Source organism: Microcaecilia unicolor, chromosome 1 (genome assembly GCF_901765095.1).
Source record: "Microcaecilia unicolor chromosome 1, aMicUni1.1, whole genome shotgun sequence".
In the NCBI taxonomy this organism is placed as follows: Eukaryota; Metazoa; Chordata; class Amphibia; order Gymnophiona; family Siphonopidae; genus Microcaecilia; species Microcaecilia unicolor.
This window is the reverse complement of record NC_044031.1, coordinates 169,973,068-169,991,238: the sequence shown is the minus strand read 5'-3', so window position 1 is coordinate 169,991,238 and position 18,171 is coordinate 169,973,068. Positions and strand designations below refer to the sequence as shown.

At 47.2% G+C, this 18,171-nt stretch overlaps 1 protein-coding gene across 1 annotated transcript in view; it reads right to left on the bottom strand.

Annotated features, from left to right (window-relative positions):
• Window positions 1-18,171, bottom strand: part of TAX1BP1 (Tax1 binding protein 1) — a 215,165-nt gene that overhangs the window by 97,224 nt on the left and 99,770 nt on the right. Inside the window, 2 exon segments of the mRNA XM_030202462.1 lie at window positions 11,019-11,168; window positions 11,874-12,128. Of these exon segments, the coding sequence (XP_030058322.1) occupies window positions 11,019-11,168; window positions 11,874-12,128 (405 nt within the window).

The window sequence follows — 18,171 nt, the reverse complement described above, 5'->3', positions numbered from 1 at the left end:
GGATGGGACGACTTTCCTATGAAGAGAGGCTGAGAAGGCTAGGGCTTTTCAGCTTGGAGAAGAGACGGCTGAGGGGAGATATGATAGAAGTGTATAAAATAATGAGTGGAATGGATCGGGTGGATGTGAAGCGACTGTTCACGCTATCCAAAAATACTAGGACTAGAGGGCATGAGTTGAAGCTACAGTGTGGTAAATTTAAAACGAATCGGAGAAAATTTTTCTTCACCCAACGTGTAATTAGACTCTGGAATTCATTGCCGGAGAACGTGGTACGGGCGGTTAGCTTGACGGAGTTTAAAAAGGGGTTAGATAGATTCCTAAAGGACAAGTCCATAGACCGCTATTAAATGGACTGGAAAAATTCCTCATTTTTAGGTACAACTTGTCTGGAATGTTTTTACGTTTGGGGAGCGTGCCAGGTGCCCTTGACCTGGATTGGCCACTGTCGGTGACAGGATGCTGGGCTAGATGGACCTTTGGTCTTTCCCAGTATGGCACTACTTATGTACTTATGTACTTATCTCTCCACTGCTGCTTGTATGGTGTCCCTGCCAGATCCTTCTTATCCACATTTTCACTGCTACAAATTTCCAAAAGCTTGATTTCATATCTGTACCTTAATAAAATGTATAACCTTTTACTCATTAGGCACTGCACTTCTCTACCAGTCACTGTTCTTACACCCCCATTCCATACATCCTGAACTCTGTACAGATCGCTAGAAAACTAAAAATTGATGACAAGTAAAGCCTGAACAGCTCATCAAGTTTGCCCAAATTACATTTTCAAAGCATAGCTATGAACCCCAGTTAATATCTGTTTTTCCTTTCATTTCTTTGCCTCTAGAGATCCCCCTGGCAGATACCATATTTTCTAGCAACAAATTCCAGAGTTTGATTGCACATTGAGTGAATAAATATTTTCTTTCATTTGTTTTAAATTTACTACTTAGTAGCTTCATTGTGTGCCCCCCTAGCCCTTGTATTTTTGAAAAGAATAAACAAGTGATTCATGTCTATCTATTCCACTCAGTATTTTATAGACCTCTATCATATCTCTTCTCAGTTGTCTCTTCTCCAAGCTAAAGAGCCCTATCCTCTAGCCTTTTCCTTCATCATTTTTGTTGCCCTCCTTTATACCATTTCTAATTCTGCTATATCTTTTTCGAGATGCAGTGACCAAAATTGCACACAATATTCGAGGTGTGGTTACATAGTCTAGTGATACAAAGGAATTATAATATTTTCCGTTTTGTTCTCCATTCCTTTCCTAATAACTCCTAACAATCTGTTTGCTTCCTTAGCTGCTGCTGCTACTGCACACTGAGCAGATGATTTTAATACATCAATGACAACACCTAAATCCTTTTCCTGGGTGGTGACTCCTAATGTGGAACCTTGCATCATGCAACTATAGTTTGGATTCCTTCCCTACATGCACCATTTTACACTTGCTCACATTAAATGTCATATGTCATTTGAATGTCGAGTCTCATAAGGTCCTCTTGCAATTTTTCACACTCTTCTTGTGATTTAACAAATTTGAATAATTTTGTGTCATCTGAAAATTGGATTAACTTCAGTCAATATTCCTGTTTCCAGATCATTTATAAATATGTTACAAAGCAGCAGTTCCAGCACAGATCCCTGGAGCACCCCACTATTTACCAGTACCCCTTCTACACTGAGAATATAGCGAATGCTACATACCTGTAGAAGGTATTCTCCGAGGACAGCAGGCTGATTGTTCTCACTGATGGGTGACGTCCACGGCAGCCCCTCCAATCGGAATCTTCACTAGCAAAGTCCTTTGCTAGCCCTCGCGCGCCCGCGCGCACCGCGCATGCGCGGCCGTCTTCCCGCCCGAAACCGGCTCGAGCCGGCCAGTCCAGTATGTAGCAAGACAAACTCTTAAGGGAAGACACAACTCCAAAGGGGAGGCGGGCGGGTTTGTGAGAACAATCAGCCTGCTGTCCTCGGAGAATACCTTCTACAGGTATGTAGCATTCGCTTTCTCCGAGGACAAGCAGGCTGCTTGTTCTCACTGATGGGGTATCCCTAGCCCCCAGGCTCACTCAAAACAACAACCATGGTCAATTGGGCCTCGCAACGGCGAGGACATAACAGAAATTGACCTAAAAAAATTTACCAACTAACTGAGAGTGTAGCCTGGAACAGAACAAACAGGGCCCTCGGGGGGTGGAGTTGGATCCTAAAGCCCAAACAGGTTCTGAAGAACTGACTGCCCGAACCGACTGTCGCGTCGGGTATCCTGCTGCAGGCAGTAATGGGATGTGAATGTGTGGACAGAAGCCCACGTCGCAGCTTTGCAAATTTCTTCAATGGAGGCTGACTTCAAGTGGGCTACCGACGCAGCCATGGCTCTAACATTATGAGCCGTGACATGACCCTCAAGAGCCAGCCCCGCCTGGGCGTAAGTGAAGGAAATGCAATCTGCTAGCCAATTGGATATGGTGCGTTTCCCTACAGCCACTCCCCTCCTATTGGGATCAAAAGAAACAAACAATTGGGCGGACTGTCTGTGGGGCTGTGTCCGCTCCAGGTAGAAGGCCTATGCTCTCTTGCAGTCCAATGTGTGCAGCTGACGTTCAGCAGGGCAGGAATGAGGACGGGGAAAGAATGTTGGCAAGACAATTGACTGGTTCAGATGGAACTCCGACACGACCTTTGGCAGGAACTTAGGGTGAGTGCGGAGGACTACTCTGTTATGATGAAATTTGGTGTAAGGGGACTGGGCTACCAGGGCCTGAAGCTCACTGACTCTACGAGCTGAAGTAACTGCCACCAAGAAAATGACCTTCCAGGTCAAGTACTTCAGATGGCAGGAATTCAGTGGCTCAAAAGGAGGTTTCATCAGCTGGGTGAGAACGACATTGAGATCCCATGACACTGTAGGAGGCTTGACAGGGGGCTTTGACAAAAGCAAACCTCTCATGAAGCGAACAACTAAAGGCTGTCCTGAGATCGGCTTACCTTCCACTTGGTAATGGTATGCACTGATTGCACTAAGATGAACCCTTACGGAGTTGGTCTTAAGACCAGACTCAGACAAGTGCAGAAGGTATTCAAGCAGGGTCTGTGTAGGACAAGAGCGAGGATCTAGGGCCTTGCTGTCACACCAGACGGCAAACCTCCTCCAATGAAAGAAGTAACTTCTCTTAGTGGAGTCTTTCCTGGAAGCAAGCAAGATACGGGAGACACCCTCTGGCAGACCCAAAGAGGCAAAATCTACGCCCTCAACATCCAGGCCGTGAGAGCCAGGGACCGGAGGTTGGGATGCAGAAGAGCCCCTTCGTCCTGCGTGATGAGGGTCGGAAAACACTCCAATCTCCACGGTTCTTCGGAGGATAACTCCAGAAGAAGAGGGAACCAGATCTGACGCGGCCAAAAAGGAGCAATCAGGATCATGGTGCCTCGGTCTTGCTTGAGTTTCAACAAAGTCTTCCCCACCAGAGGAATGGGAGGATAAGCATACAGCAGGCCCTCCCCCCAATCGAGGAGGAAGGCATCCGACGCCAGTCTGCCGGTGGCCTGAAGCCTGGAACAGAACTGAGGGACTTTGTGGTTTGCTCGAGATGCAAAGAGATCCACCAAGGGGGTGCCCCACGCTTGGAAGATCTGGCGCACCACTCGGGAGCTGAGCGACCACTCGTGAGGTTGCATAATCCTGCTCAACCTGTCGGCCAGACTGTTGTTTACGCCTGCCAGATATGCGGCTTGGAGCACCATGCCGTACCGGCGAGCCCAGGTCCACATGCTGACGGCTTCCTGACACAGGGGGCGAGATCCGGTGCCCCCCTGCTTGTTTACATAGTACATGGCAACCTGGTTGTCTGTCTGAATTTGAATAATTTGGTGGGACAGCCGATCTCTGAAAGCCTTCAGAGCGTTCCAGATCGCTCGTAACTCCAGAAGATTGATCTGTAGATCGCGTTCTTGGAGGGACCAGCTTCCTTGGGTGTGAAGCCCATCGACATGAGCTCCCCATCCCAGGAGAGACGCATCCGTGGTCAGCACTTTTTGTGGCTGAGGAATTTGGAAGGGACGTCCCAGAGTCAAATTGGTCCAAATCGTCCACCAATACAGGGATTCGAGAAAACTCGTGGACAGGTGGATCACGTCCTCTAGACCTCCAGCGGCCTGATACCACTGGGAGGCTAGGGTCCATTGAGCAGATCTCATGTGAAGGCGGGCCATGGGAGTCACATGAACTGTGGAGGCCATATGGCCCAGCAATCTCAACATCTGCCGAGCTGTGATCTGCTGGGACGCCCGCACCCGGGAGACGAGGGACAACAAGTTGTTGGCTCTCGTCTCTGGGAGATAGGCGCGAGTCGTCCGAGAATCCAGCAGGGCTCCTATGAATTCGAGGTTCTGCACTGGAAGAAGATGGGACTTTGGGTAATTTATCACAAACCCCAGTAGCTCCAGAAGGCGAATAGTCATCTGCATGGACTGCAGGGCTCCTGCCTCGGACGTGTTCTTTACCAGCCAATCGTCGAGATATGGGAACACGTGTACTCCCAGCCTGCGAAGTGCCGCTGCTACCACAGCTAGGCACTTTGTGAACACCCTGGGCGCAGAGGCGAGCCCAAAGGGTAGCACACAGTACTGGAAGTGGCGTGTGCCCAACTGAAATCGCAGATACTGTCTGTGAGCTGGCAGTATCGGGATATGTGTGTAGGCATCCTTCAAGTCCAGAGAGCATAGCCAATCGTTTTGCTGAATCATGGGGAGAAGGGTGCCCAGGGAAAGCATCCTGAACTTTTCTTTTACGAGATATTTGTTCAGGGCCCTTAGGTCTAGGATGGGACGCATCCCCCCTGTTTTCTTTTCCACAAGGAAGTACCTGGAATAGAATCCCAGCCCTTCTTGCCCGGATGGCACGGGCTCGACCGCATTGGCGCTGAGAAGGGCGGAGAGTTCCTCTGCAAGTACCCTCTTGTGCTGGAAGCTGTAAGATTGAGCTCCCGGTGGACAATTTGGAGGTTTTGAGGTCAAATTGAGGGTGTACCCCTGCCGGACTATTTGCAGAACCCACTGATCGGAGGTTATGAGAGGCCACCTTCGGTGAAAAGCTTTCAACCTCCCTCCGACTGGCAGGTCGCCCGGCACGGACACTTGGATGTCGGCTATGCTCTGCTGGAGCCAGTCAAAAGCTCGCCCCTTGCTTTTGCTGGGGAGCCGCGGGGCCTTGCTGAGTCGCACGCTGCTGACGAGAGCGAGCGCGCTGGGGCTTAGCCTGGGCCGCAGGCTGTCGGGAAGGAGGATTGTACCTACGCTTGCCAGAAGAGTAGGGAACAGTCTTCCTTCCCCCGAAAAATCGTCTACCTGTAGAGGTAGAAGCTGAAGGCTGCCGGCGGGCGAATTTGTCGAATGCGGTGTCCCGCTGGTGGAGAGACTCTACCACCTGTTCGACTTTTTCACCAAAAATATTGTCCGCACGGCAAGGCGAGTCCGCAATCCGCTGCTGGATTCTATTCTCCAGGTCGGCGGCACGCAGCCATGAGAGCCTGCGCATCACCATACCTTGAGCAGCGGCCCTGGACGCAACATCAAAAGTGTCATAAACTCCTCTGGCCAGGAATTTTCTGCACGCCTTCAGCTGCCTGACCACCTCCTGAAAAGGCTTGGCTTGCTCAGGGGGAAGAGCATCAACCAAGCCCGCCAACTGCCGCACATTGTTCCGCATGTGTATGCTCGTGTAGAGCTGGTAAGACTGGATCTTGGACACGAGCATAGAGGAATGGTAGGCCTTCCTCCCAAAGGAGTCTAAGGTTCTAGCGTCCTTGCCCGGGGGCGCCGAAGCATGTTCCCTAGAACTCTTAGCCTTCTTTAGGGCCAAATCCACAACTCCAGAGTCATGAGGCAACTGAGTGCGCATCAGCTCTGGGTCCCCATGGATCCGGTACTGGGACTCGATCTTCTTGGGAATGTGGGGATTAGTTAATGGCTTGGTCCAGTTCGCAAGCAATGTCTTTTTCAGGACATGGTGCAAGGGAACAGTGGACGCTTCCTTAGGTGGAGAAGGATAGTCCAGGAGCTCAAACATTTCAGCCCTGGGCTCGTCCTCCACAACCACCGGGAAGGGGATGGCCGTAGACATCTCCCGGACAAAGGAAGCAAAAGACAGACTCTCGGGAGGAGAAAGCTGTCTTTCAGGAGAGGGAGTGGGATCAGAAGGAAGACCCTCAGACTCCTCGTCAGAGAAATATCTAGGATCTTCCTCTTCCTCCCACGAGGCCTCACCCTCGGTGTCAGACACAAGTTCACGAACCTGTGTCTGCAACCTCGCCCTGCTCGACTCAGTGGAGCCACGTCCACGATGGGGGCGTCGAGAGGTAGACTCCCTCGCCCGCATCGGCGAAGCTCCCTCCGCCGACGTAGTCGGGGAGCCTTCCTGGGAGGTGGCCGCTGCCGGCACCGCGCGCGGTACCGACGTCGGGGACCTCAACCTGGGCGATGGGCCAGCCGGCGCCACGCTCGACGGTACCGGAGGCGCAAGCACCGCCGGTACCGGAGGGGTAGGGCGCAACAGCTCTCCCAGAATCTCTGGGAGAACGGCCCGGAGGCTCTCGTTTAGAGCGGCTGCAGAGAAAGGCTGTGAGGTCGATGCAGGCGTCGACGTCAGGACCTGTTCCGGGCGAGGAGGCTGTTCCGGGCTGTCCAGAGTGGAGCGCATCGACACCTCTTGGACAGAGGGTGAGCGGTCCTCTCGGTGCCGATGCCTGCTGGGTGCCGAATCCCTCGGCGACCCAGAGCTCTCGGTGCCGACGCGGGGAGGAGACCGGTGTCGATGCTTCTTCGACTTCTTCCGAAGCATGTCACCGGAGCTCCCCGGCACCGACGAGGAGGACGTAGAATCCATCCGTCGCTTCCTCGGGGCCGAGGCCGAAGAAGGTCGGTCTCGGGGGGGCTGTACCGCAGGAGCCCTCAGGGTGGGAGGAGACCCACCCGAAGGCTCACCGCCACCAGCAGGGGAATGGACAGCCCTCACCTGCACTCCTGACGATGCACCACCGTCCGACGACATCAGTAGACGAGGTCCCGGTACCACCGACGTCGATGCAGCTATCCGATGTCTCGGCGCCGATGCAGAGGCCCGATGCCTCGATGCACTCGATGCAAGGGCGGCCGAGGAAGATGGTCTGGACGCTGACGACGTCGATGCACTCGAAGATCCCGGTGCCGATGCCGACGAAGAGCCCGAGAACAAAACGTTCCACTGGGCTAGTCTCGCTACCTGAGTCCGCCTTTGAAGCAGGGAACACAGACTACAGTTCTGAGGGCGGTGCTCGGCCCCCAGACACTGAAGACACGACGAGTGTCGATCAGTGAGCGAGATAACCCGGGCGCACTGGGTGCACTTCTTGAAGCCGCTGGAAGGCTTCGATGTCATGGGCGGAAAAATCACGCCGGCGAAATCAAAGTCCGAAATGACGGAAAAGAGCACCAAAAACTTTAGAGGGAGAAAATCTCGACCGAGGCCGAAAAGAGGCCTACCCCGACGACGAAAGAAAACTTATCAGGGCCAAAAGCTGGAAATACGGGGAGGATTGAAACGAAACCCGGTGGAGGGGTTCCGGAGCACTTCCCGAGTACAAGAAAAGCTTTTCCGAAGAAAAAACACGTTCAACAATATGGACGCGCGAGGTCGACTCTCCGGGGCTCGACACGGCGAAAAATACGACCGTACCGAGTGCGGACAAAAGAAGACTGGCCGGCTCGAGCCGGTTTCGGGCGGGAAGACGGCCGCGCATGCGCGGTGCGCGCGGGCGCGCGAGGGCTAGCAAAGGACTTTGCTAGTGAAGATTCCGATTGGAGGGGCTGCCGTGGACGTCACCCATCAGTGAGAACAAGCAGCCTGCTTGTCCTCGGAGAATGACCATTTAACCCTAATCTATCTTTTAACCAGTTCTTAAAATCTATCAGGTCACTGCCTCCTATCTCAAGACTTTCTAACTTCCTTAGCAGTTGTTTATGAGGTACTTTGTCAAATGCCTTCTGAAAATCCAAATATACAATATCTACTGGTTCACCTTTATCCACCCCTTCAAAGAAATGCAGCAGATTGGTAAGGCAAAATGTCCCTTGGCTAAATCCATGTTGGCTTTGTCCAACCAATCCAACCCTACATATATGCTCAGTAATTTTATTTATAATATTCTTTACCATTTTGCCTGGCACCAACATTTGGCTCACTGGTCTATAATTTTCCAGGTCATCCTTAGAACCATTTTTTTTGCTCAGTTTATTTGCACATTTGAACTATAACAAAGAATATCAAGGAACACAAACAGTTCGTAAACTTAATAAATGGGATAAAAAATAAATAAAAAGTGAAATTGTAGCAAGTGTTGCGTTACATTGGCCACTCTCCAATCTTCCAGTACAACGCTTAATTTTAAGGATAAATTATAAATTGCAGTACTAGTAATAGCTCTGCAAATTCAATTTTTTAGTTCTACCTGTACTCTGGAATGTATGCCATCCAGTCAGGCAATTTGCTATTCTTTAGTTTGTCAAATAGCTCCATTACATCTTTCAGGTTTACAGAGATTTGTTTTAGTTCTGACTCATCACCATTAAACACTATTTGTAGCACAGAGATCTCCCCACATCTTTCTCAACTGAAGCAAAGAATTCATTTAGTAATCTCTCTTCCATGTTCTCCCCGAGGGTCCCTTTTATCCCTCGCTAGTGGCCCAACTGATTCTTTTATCAGCTTCGGCTTCAAATGTACCTTAAAAAGTTTTTGTGTTTTTGCCTCCAATGCATGCCTTCCATATCAGCACTTTACATTTTAGTTGCCATTCCTTATACTGTTTCCTTTCATCTTCAGATGGATTTTTTTTCCAAAACATGTTCTTTCATCTCCAATAGCTTCTTTCACCTCACTTTTTAACCACGCCAGGAATCATTTGGCCTTCCTTTCACCTTTTCTAGTATGTGGAAAATATCTGGTATAGGCTTCCAGGAAGGTATTTTTGAACATCTATGCCTGATGTAAACTTTTGACCACTGAAGCTGTTCCTCTTAAAGTTTGGGTTTTTTTTACCATTTTCCTCATTTTATTATAGTCTCCTTTTTTGAAAGTTAAACGCTAACATAGCAGATTTTCTATTCATACTTTCCAGTTATTAAACCAAATCTGATCAGGTCATGATCACTGTTGTCAAGCGGCCCCAGCAGTTACCTCTTGCACCGTATCACACGATCCACTAAGGACTTGATCTAGAATTGCTCTTCCTCTTGTTGGCTCCCAAACCAGCTACCTCATAAAGCAGTCCTTGATTTCATGCAGGAACTTTACCTCCCTAGCACGCCCTAATATATTAATCCAGTCAATACTGAAGCAACTGAAATCACTCATTATTATTGTGTTACCTAGGGGTCACTTTACTAAAGGCACACTAACAGATTTAGTGCACACTAAATAAGACAACCATTATCTTCCTATGGGCGTTTTATCACTGAGCGCGCTCTGTTAGCGTGCCTTAGTAAAAAGACCCCCTAGTAGTGCACTATCACTATCCTCTTCCCTTTGCACATGGAATTCTATCCATAAAGACTCCAAGGTGTATTCTGTATCTAGCAGAGAATTTAGTCTAATTGAGTGAAGGCCCTCTAACATACAACAAATAACCTTAGATTGTGAGCCCATTATGGACAGAAATGTACCTGTAAAATAGTATATGTAAACCACTTTGACACTAACGGCGGCATAGCAAGTGTGGAATAAACATATAGCACTACCACTCCACCATTTTGATCCATCCTATCACTGCAATATAATTTTGTACCCTGGTACGACAGCATCCAATTAGTTATCTTCCTTCCATTAGGTCTCAGACATGCCTATTATATGTATTTTTTCATTTAGTGCTATATATTCTAATTCTCCCATCTTATTTTAAAGGCTTCTAGTATTTGTATACACATACACTTCAAACAATGTTTTTTTCATCTAATTAACAACTTGCTCAGCAGTTGACTGTGATAAATTGCACTTTTTCAGGTCTGTCTGCTTTTTATTTAAAGGTATCTAGTCTACTAAGGTCATTATTGCAATCTCACTATCAGGATGCCCTACCTTCCTTGTTTTGGTGAAATCCTTCAACGATACCTTGTTTCAAATCATGTGCTTCTGAGCAACTGTTGGCCTTCCCCCAATTTCTAGTTTAAAACTACGCTCTCTCATTTTAAAATGTTGATGCCAGCTGCCTGGTTCCACCCTAGTTAAGGTGGTACCCATCTTTCCAAAATAGGCTCTCCCTTCCCCAGAATGTTGCCCAGTTCCTAACAAATCTAAAACCCACCCCCTCCCTCCCTGCACCGTTTCATCCACACATTGAAACTCCGGACCTTGACAAACTGTGTATTGTAAATTCACTGGAGGACAGCTCCCCTCCAATACCGATTGACCCCAGCACATTTCCCCCACTTCCACCCATCCCTGCCTAACCTCACTCTGTAGCCATGTCTCCTCTGGGTCGATGGAAGCATTAGAGGCAGTGGTTCTGTCTACCAGCCTGCAATGCTCTGAGGAAAGACTGCAAGACTCGGTTATCTCGAGGGCTTCCAATGAGGTACACACATATGCACCCCACTTGCCTCCAAAAGTCCAAAAGACAGATACCAAGTTTCTGACACTAAGCATATTATATAGGTTAAGTTTCCTTTTGGTTAATAGTTGCAAGTTTAAAACTAGAAAAAAAAAAAGGAATTCACAGAATACATCACACATTAAGAGACCAGTTTTTTTTTTATATCACCCACACCAATTACTCCATCAGTCTTTCGTGCTACACAGATTTTCATTTTGCTTGCTAACTTCCAGTCTCTCATTAATATAATAAAAGGGATGACTTTTTTTTTTTTTAAGGATTTCTAGGAGTGTTTCTCTGCAACACAAAACAAAATCAGCTTTTTTTCCCCCTTCTCTCTCTTCCCATAACAAAAAGAAGCCTTAAGATTGTATACAGAAATACTCACAGACTGCTCAGTCAGTTTCATCACTTGTTTTTGGAGCTTTTGACATTCTTTAAATTTTTCCTTGTAATGATCCGCAGCCATCTGAAGTCTGAGTTTGAGATCTTCTACCTCCTTGCGAAGCTCCTGCTCAGTGGTACTATTTACCATTTCCTTTAAAGAAAAGGTCAACTGTGGTTTAAAACAAATATTGGAATGTATCTACTGTAGCTGCACAAAGGACAATATGACTTTTATGTTTCTCATTCAGGAAGACAGATGTTTGTGAACTAAAATTCAAGCCCTTTCATCTCTCCTAAAAGGTACTTACAAAGAGGGCCTTTCCTCTTCCTGGTCAGGCTAAAAACACTTGCAAGAAGCTATCTAGTATGGCAACCGTTAGTACAGAGCTGCTGCTTCTAAACAGGTTTGTAATATGCATGCTGAGCTTGTGGCCTTGCAACTCTCCTAAGACAATGAAGGACATTTTATTTTAATTGTGACTGACAAGTTCCATCACAAGTAGCAGAATATCCTCTATGACAGACATATCTCAAGGAGAACAAGGGAAATATCTCAAAGAAGGCATGTCAGTCACTAGCATCAGTTGCATATCTGCTCTAATTCACAGAGTTGTAGCTTAGGACCTTCTGAAACTTTTTAAGCCCTGTCAAATGAACTAACAAGAAGTTATAACTCGCATAACATTCTACATTATCTCCTCAGATTTATTTTGTGTGAACATGGTGGTACTTTCTACTAGGTTGTACATTTGGCACGCTTTGGATCACTATGACACAGGATGTTCTTCAGTGCTAAGTGCTGGATTTTTGTATGCAGTGCTTGGTAGTTCACCTTTAAATGGCAGACACCACATACCTGTTCATTTTTCACAGCAGTGGTTTGTGCCTTCTGTAACTGAGACTCGCGTAATTTTAGTTCAGTCAGAGCATCGGCTAGCTGCTTCTTCACATTTTCATTTTCTAGTCGGGCATTATGCAGGTCTGCCATGGTCTTATCTCTCACATTTACTGCATCACTGAGTTCTTGTGTCAGCAACACAGTTTCCTGCCTGTTGGCCTGAATCTGATCCTCAGCTTTGCGGAGCTGTTCTTTCAGAAGACCTTGATCCTCCTAACAAAAATTATAAAAACAGGACTAAATTGAACCACCTGTTATGTGCTTACATTCGCTTCCACACACACACACACACATATATATACAAAAAAGCATGCGCACACATAATAGAAGAAGAACAATTTCCTTTGGAACTATGGATCATAAATTCCAGAAACTCAACTTAAGAATGCAATTTTATCTTGTAATGTCAGTTATATGCAATCAGCTGAATGCTTGAACATATAGTTCCAATTACAATATTTGTTCACATCCTTTCAACCATCTGTTTCCTGCTGTTTCTGAACTCTTACCAGTAGTTTTCACCAACTGTTTCACTCTAGGAAACTTGACTTCAGGTCCTACAGAGCTCAACAAATCTTTTGTTGAAAAGAAAAGAATTTCATGCAGAAATCACAACTGACACAAAACAGGTTTACTTTGATCCTATGTTTACATATTACTTTAATGAGAATATACTTTTATTGATATTTGACATGTTTTCATTTTTCCAGAAAAAATTTCAGTTCAGGTTCTTTTTAAATCTTCTTACAGAAACATGCTATTCCTATGCTAGTTCAGATCCATTCATATGCTTTCAATAATAGAATATTAAATTATTTCCAAGAAGGCATATGAATGCATTCTCAATATACTGTATTTTTTATTTTGCAATTTTATATAATTGCATCCCAAAAAGAAACAGTAGTACTTGGGTGAAAGATAAGGAAAGAGAGAGAGATCAGGACATGCAAGTTTGAAAAGGTAGGAACAGAAGAGAGGTAAATGAGAGATCATCAAACATCAGAGTATGCTGCAAACAGTCGGTGCTTAAGCAGAACAGGTATGGAAATAGGAGAGAACTGGCTTGGTGGAGAGGGAACTGATGAAGGTGCACAACTAGGAGTGAAGATAAATAAAACTGGAACAACTAATGAGAACAGAGAACCAAGATAAGGCCAACTCATGTAAGCACCTATAAGCTATATCCTAATCTTAGAATTTGATGGGGCGCTAATAAAAGAAGGCATAGCAATAATAGAGTGGAACTGTAACATTCAAATATCAGAATTCTGTATGGGATATATAAGGAGTCAAAGATACCAAGGCAACTGCTGCAGTACAGACAAGCCAGAAACACAGCTGAAGGAGTAACAGGCATGAAACAATAAAGAGGGATGAATTTGATGATTATTAAGTTGGTGCCAGAGAACGAAGCAAGGAGAGAAGGGTGAACAAAGGGTTGACAATAACATTAAAATTCTTAGTGGAATCATAGGAGAAAAGCATGACAGTATTAAAAGAGTGCAGACTAGGTGGTAGACAGAAAACATCGTTGGACAAATGGAGAAAAGTTCAAAATGTTAATGTACAGACAAACACCCAACAGGGAATGTGCTGAACATTCGTCATCAGGGGTATAACTGCAAAGAGTACAAAAATAAAATAATATCAATACCAAAATATACATAAGTTAAAATTAAAATACCAAAAAGGTCATTTACATAAACCATTTTGATATACCCAAAAAATGTCATACAGCTGCTTGATAAAATTACAGTAGAGCAATGGTCATTTACAACCAAGCAGGATTTTGGACTGGTTTGGCTGGACTCAAGAAAAGAATCAGCAAGAGAGAAATATTTCCTTCCCAATTATCTTCCATACCAGTCCTGAAAGAATGGGATGTACCAAAGCCCCACTAATCTGGGCGGGACCTGACCACCCTTGTTTTGACCCGAAAGTAGTATCATCTCTGGTGAGGACATCCAACCTGTTGTATTTAGAAAAGAAACACGATGATGTCACCACTTTGCAGTTTTCTGCTGTTGAAACCAAGTGAACGTAGGCTCACAATGCTGACATTTCCTTAGCAGAATTGGCCCTCAAGCCCCCAACAAGAAATTAGTCCTTTCAGCAGATCTACTAAGGAAACCACTTCCTTAAGCCACTGTGTAATCGTGGCCTTTGTAGCAGCCTCAACCTTCCTTGTACCAGTAAACAGGTCAATTGGGCCTCGCAACGGCGAGGACATAAAGATTGACCTGAAACCAAAACCAACTAACAGAGTGCAGCCTGGAACAGAATCAAAATGGGCCTAGGGGGGTGGAGTTGGATTCCAAACCCTGAACAGGTCCTGCAGCACCGCCTGCCCAAAACCGACTGTCGCGTCAGGTATCTTGCTGAAGGCAGTAGTGAGATGTGAATGTGTGGACTGATGACCACGTCGCAGCCTTGCAAATCTCTTCAATGGAGGCCAAGTTTAAGTGGGCCACTGACGCAGCCATGGCTCTAACATTTTGCGCCGTGACGTGACCCTGTAGAGTCAGCCCAACTTGGGCATGTGAAAGAAATGCAATCCGCTAGCCAATTGGAGATTGTGCGTTTTCTGATGGCAACTCCCCTCCTGTTGGGATTGAAAGAAACAAACAACTGGGTAGACTGTCTGAAGGGCTTCGTCCGCTCCACGTAAAAAGCCAATGCTCTCTTGCAGTTCAAGGTATGCAAACTGCTTTTGTTAGGGCAGGTATGAGGACGGGGAAAAATGTTGGCAAGACAATTGACTGGTTCAGATGGAACTCCAACACCACCTTTGGCAGGAACTTAGGGTACATGTGGAGGACTACTCTGTTGTGATGAAATTTGATATAAGGTGCATGAACTACCAAGGCCTGAAGCTCACTGACTCTACGAAGTGAAGTAACAGCCACCAAGAAAACAACCTTCCAGGTCAAGTACTTCAGATGGCAGGAAGTCAGTGGCTCAAAGGGAGTTTTCATCAGCTGGGTGAGAATGACGTTGAGATCCCATGACACTGGAGGAGGTTTAACTGGGGGCTTTGACAAAAGGAAACCTCCCATGAAGCGAACAACTAAAGGCTGTCCACAGATAGGCTTACCCTCTACACGGCGATGATAGGCACTAATAGCACTAAGGTGAACTCTTACGGAGTTGGTCTTGAGACCAGACTCTGATAAGTGTAGAAGGTATTCAAGCAGGGTCTGTGTAGGACAAGAAAAAGGATCTAGGGCCTTGCTGTCACACCAGACGGCAAACCTCCTCCATTTGAAAGAGTAACACCTCTTCATGGAATCTTTCCTGGAAGCAAGCAAGACTCAGGAGACACCCTCTGAAAGACCAAAGGAGGCGAATTCTAAGCCCTCAACATCCAGGCCATGAAAGCCAGAGACTGGAGGTTGGGATGTAGAAGCGACCCCTCATTCTGAGTGATGAGGGTTGGAAAACACTCCAATCTCCAGGGTTCTTCGGAGGACAACTCCAGAAGAAGAGGGAACCAAATCTGGCATGGCCAGAAGGGTGCAATCAGGATCATGGTTCCGCAGTCTTGCTTGAGTTTCAGCAAAGTCTTCCCTACTAGAGGTATAGGAGGATACACATACAGAAGGCCTATTCCCCAATGTAGAAGAAAGACATCTGACGATAGTCTGTCATGGGCCTGGAGCCTGGAACAAAACTGAGGGACTTTGTGATTGATCTGAGTGGCAAAAAGATCCAACGAGGGGGTGCCCCACGCTCCGAAGATCTTGCGGACTACGCCCATGTTCAGTGACCACTCATGAGGCTGAATTATTCTGCTCAGCCTATCGGCCAGACTGTTGTTTACGCCTGCCAGATAAGTGGTTTGGAGAAACATGCCGTGATGGCGTGCCCAAAGCCACATCTGGACGGTTTCCTGACACAGAGGGCGAGATCCAGTGCCCAACTGCTTGTTGGTGTAGTACATGGCAACCTGATTGTCTGTCTGAATTAAGATGGCTTGGTTGGACAGTCGATCTCTGAAAGCCTTTAGAGTGTTCCAGATCGCTCTTAATTCCAGGAGGTTGATCTGCAGATCTTTTTCCTGAAAGGACCAAGCTCCTTGAGTGTGAAGCCCATCTACATGAGCTCCCCACCCCAAGAGGGATGCATCTGTCGTCAGAACTTTTTGTGGCTGAGGAATTTGGAATGGACGTCCCAAGGTCAAATTGGGCCGAATCGTCCACCACTGCAAGGAATTCCAAAAGTCGGTGGACAGTTGGATCACATCCTCTAGACTGCCTGCAGCTTGATACCACTGGGAAGCTAGGGTACATTGAGCTGATCTCATGTGTAAACGTGCAATGGGAGTCACGTGAACTGTGGAGGCCATGTGACCCAGAAGTCTCAACATCTGCTGAGCCGTGATCTGTTGAGACGCTCGAACCGTAGACACTAGGGACAGGAGATTGTCTGCCCTCGCCTCGGGGAGACAAGCTCGAACTGTGTTCAATAGTGCTCCAATGAACTCCAATTTTTGAACTGGGGTGAGATTGGACTTGGTATAATTGATCACGAACCCCAGTAGTTCTAGCACCTGAATAGTCATTCGCATGGACTGCAGAGCACCCACCTCCGATGTGCTCTTCACCAGCCAATCATTGAGATAAGGGAAGACATGCACTCCCAGCGACTACAGCCAGACACTTGGTAAACACTCTGAGCGCAGAAGCCAGACCAAAGGGCAGTACATAGTACCGAAAGTGCTGCGTTCCTAGCCGAAACCGAAGATACTTCCTGTGAGCTGGGAGTATCGAGATATGGGTATAAGCATCCTTTAAGTCCACAGAGAATAGCCAATCATTTTCTTGAATCATGGGAAGAAGGGTGCCCAGAGAAACCATCCTGAACTTTTCTCGGACTAGATAATTGTTCAGGCCCCTTAGGTCTAGGATGGGACGCATCCCCCCTGTTTTCTTTTGCACAAGGAAGTGCCTGGAATAGAATCCCAGCCCTTCTTCCCCTGGTGGAACGAGTTCGACCGCATTGGCCTTTAGAAGGGCGGAGAGTTCCTCTACAAGTACCTGCCTGTGCTGGGAACTATAAGAATGAGCTCCCGGTGGGCAATTTGGAGGTTTGGATATCAGATTGAGGGTGTATCCTAACTGGACTATCTGAAGAACTCACCGGTCGGAGGTTATGAGAGGCCACCTTTGGTGAAAAAACATCAACCTCCCTCCTACCAGCAAGTCGTCCGGCAAGGACACTTTGACAGAGGCTATGCTGAACTGGAGCCAGTCAAAAGTCCGTCCCTTGCTTTTGCTTTGGAGCAGAATGGACCTTAGACGCATGCTGTTGACGAGAACGAGCGCACTGAGGCTGAGCCTGGGCAGGACGCCAAGAAGCAGGAGTGTACCTACGCCTAGAGTAGGAATAGGGAGCACTTCTCTTTCCTCCAAAAAACCTCCTAGATGAGGCTGTAGCAGAAGGCGCCCGATGGGAGAGAGAATCCATAGCATCATTATGCTTTTTAATCTGATTAACCCGATCTCTACTTTTTCTCCAAAAAGTTTGTCCCCCCCCCCCCCCCCCCCGGCAAGAAACATCCACCATCCGCTGCTGGACCGAATGATCCAGGTCAGAGACACGCAGCCATGAGAGTTTGCGCATCACTATACCTTGAGCAGCGATCCTGGATATAACGTCAAAAGTACCCCTTGCCAGGAACTTGCAACACGCCTTCTGCTTCCTGACCACCTGGCGAAAAGGCTCGGCCAACTCTACAGGGAGTGCATCAAGCAAGCTGGACAGCTGAGTTATCGAGTCCCGCAAGTGTATGCTCATGAAGAGCTGGTATGATTGGATCTTGGACGCGAGCATAACGGCCTGATACGCCTTTCTCCCAAAAGAATCAAAAGTCCTAGCTTCTCTGACTGGGGGCGCCGAAGCATAGTCCCTAGTACTCCTGGCTCTCTTGAGAGCGGAATCCACCACCATGAAATTGTGGGGTAATTGGGACCGCATCATTCCAGGTTCACCGTGGATCCGATATTGGGATTCTGCTTTCTTGGGAACCACAGGGCCAGACAGAGGGGCAGACCAGTTTCTCATAAGGACTTCCTTCAGTACCTTATGGAGAGGGACTGTCACAGCCACTTTAGGTGGAGAAGAATAATCCAGGACTTCCAGCATGTCAGAACTGGGCTCACCCTCAGCCTCCATAGGGAAAGGAATAGCCGTAGCCATTTCCCGGACAAAAGAAGAAAAAGAAAGACTCTCTGGTGGAGATAATCCTCTTTCCAGC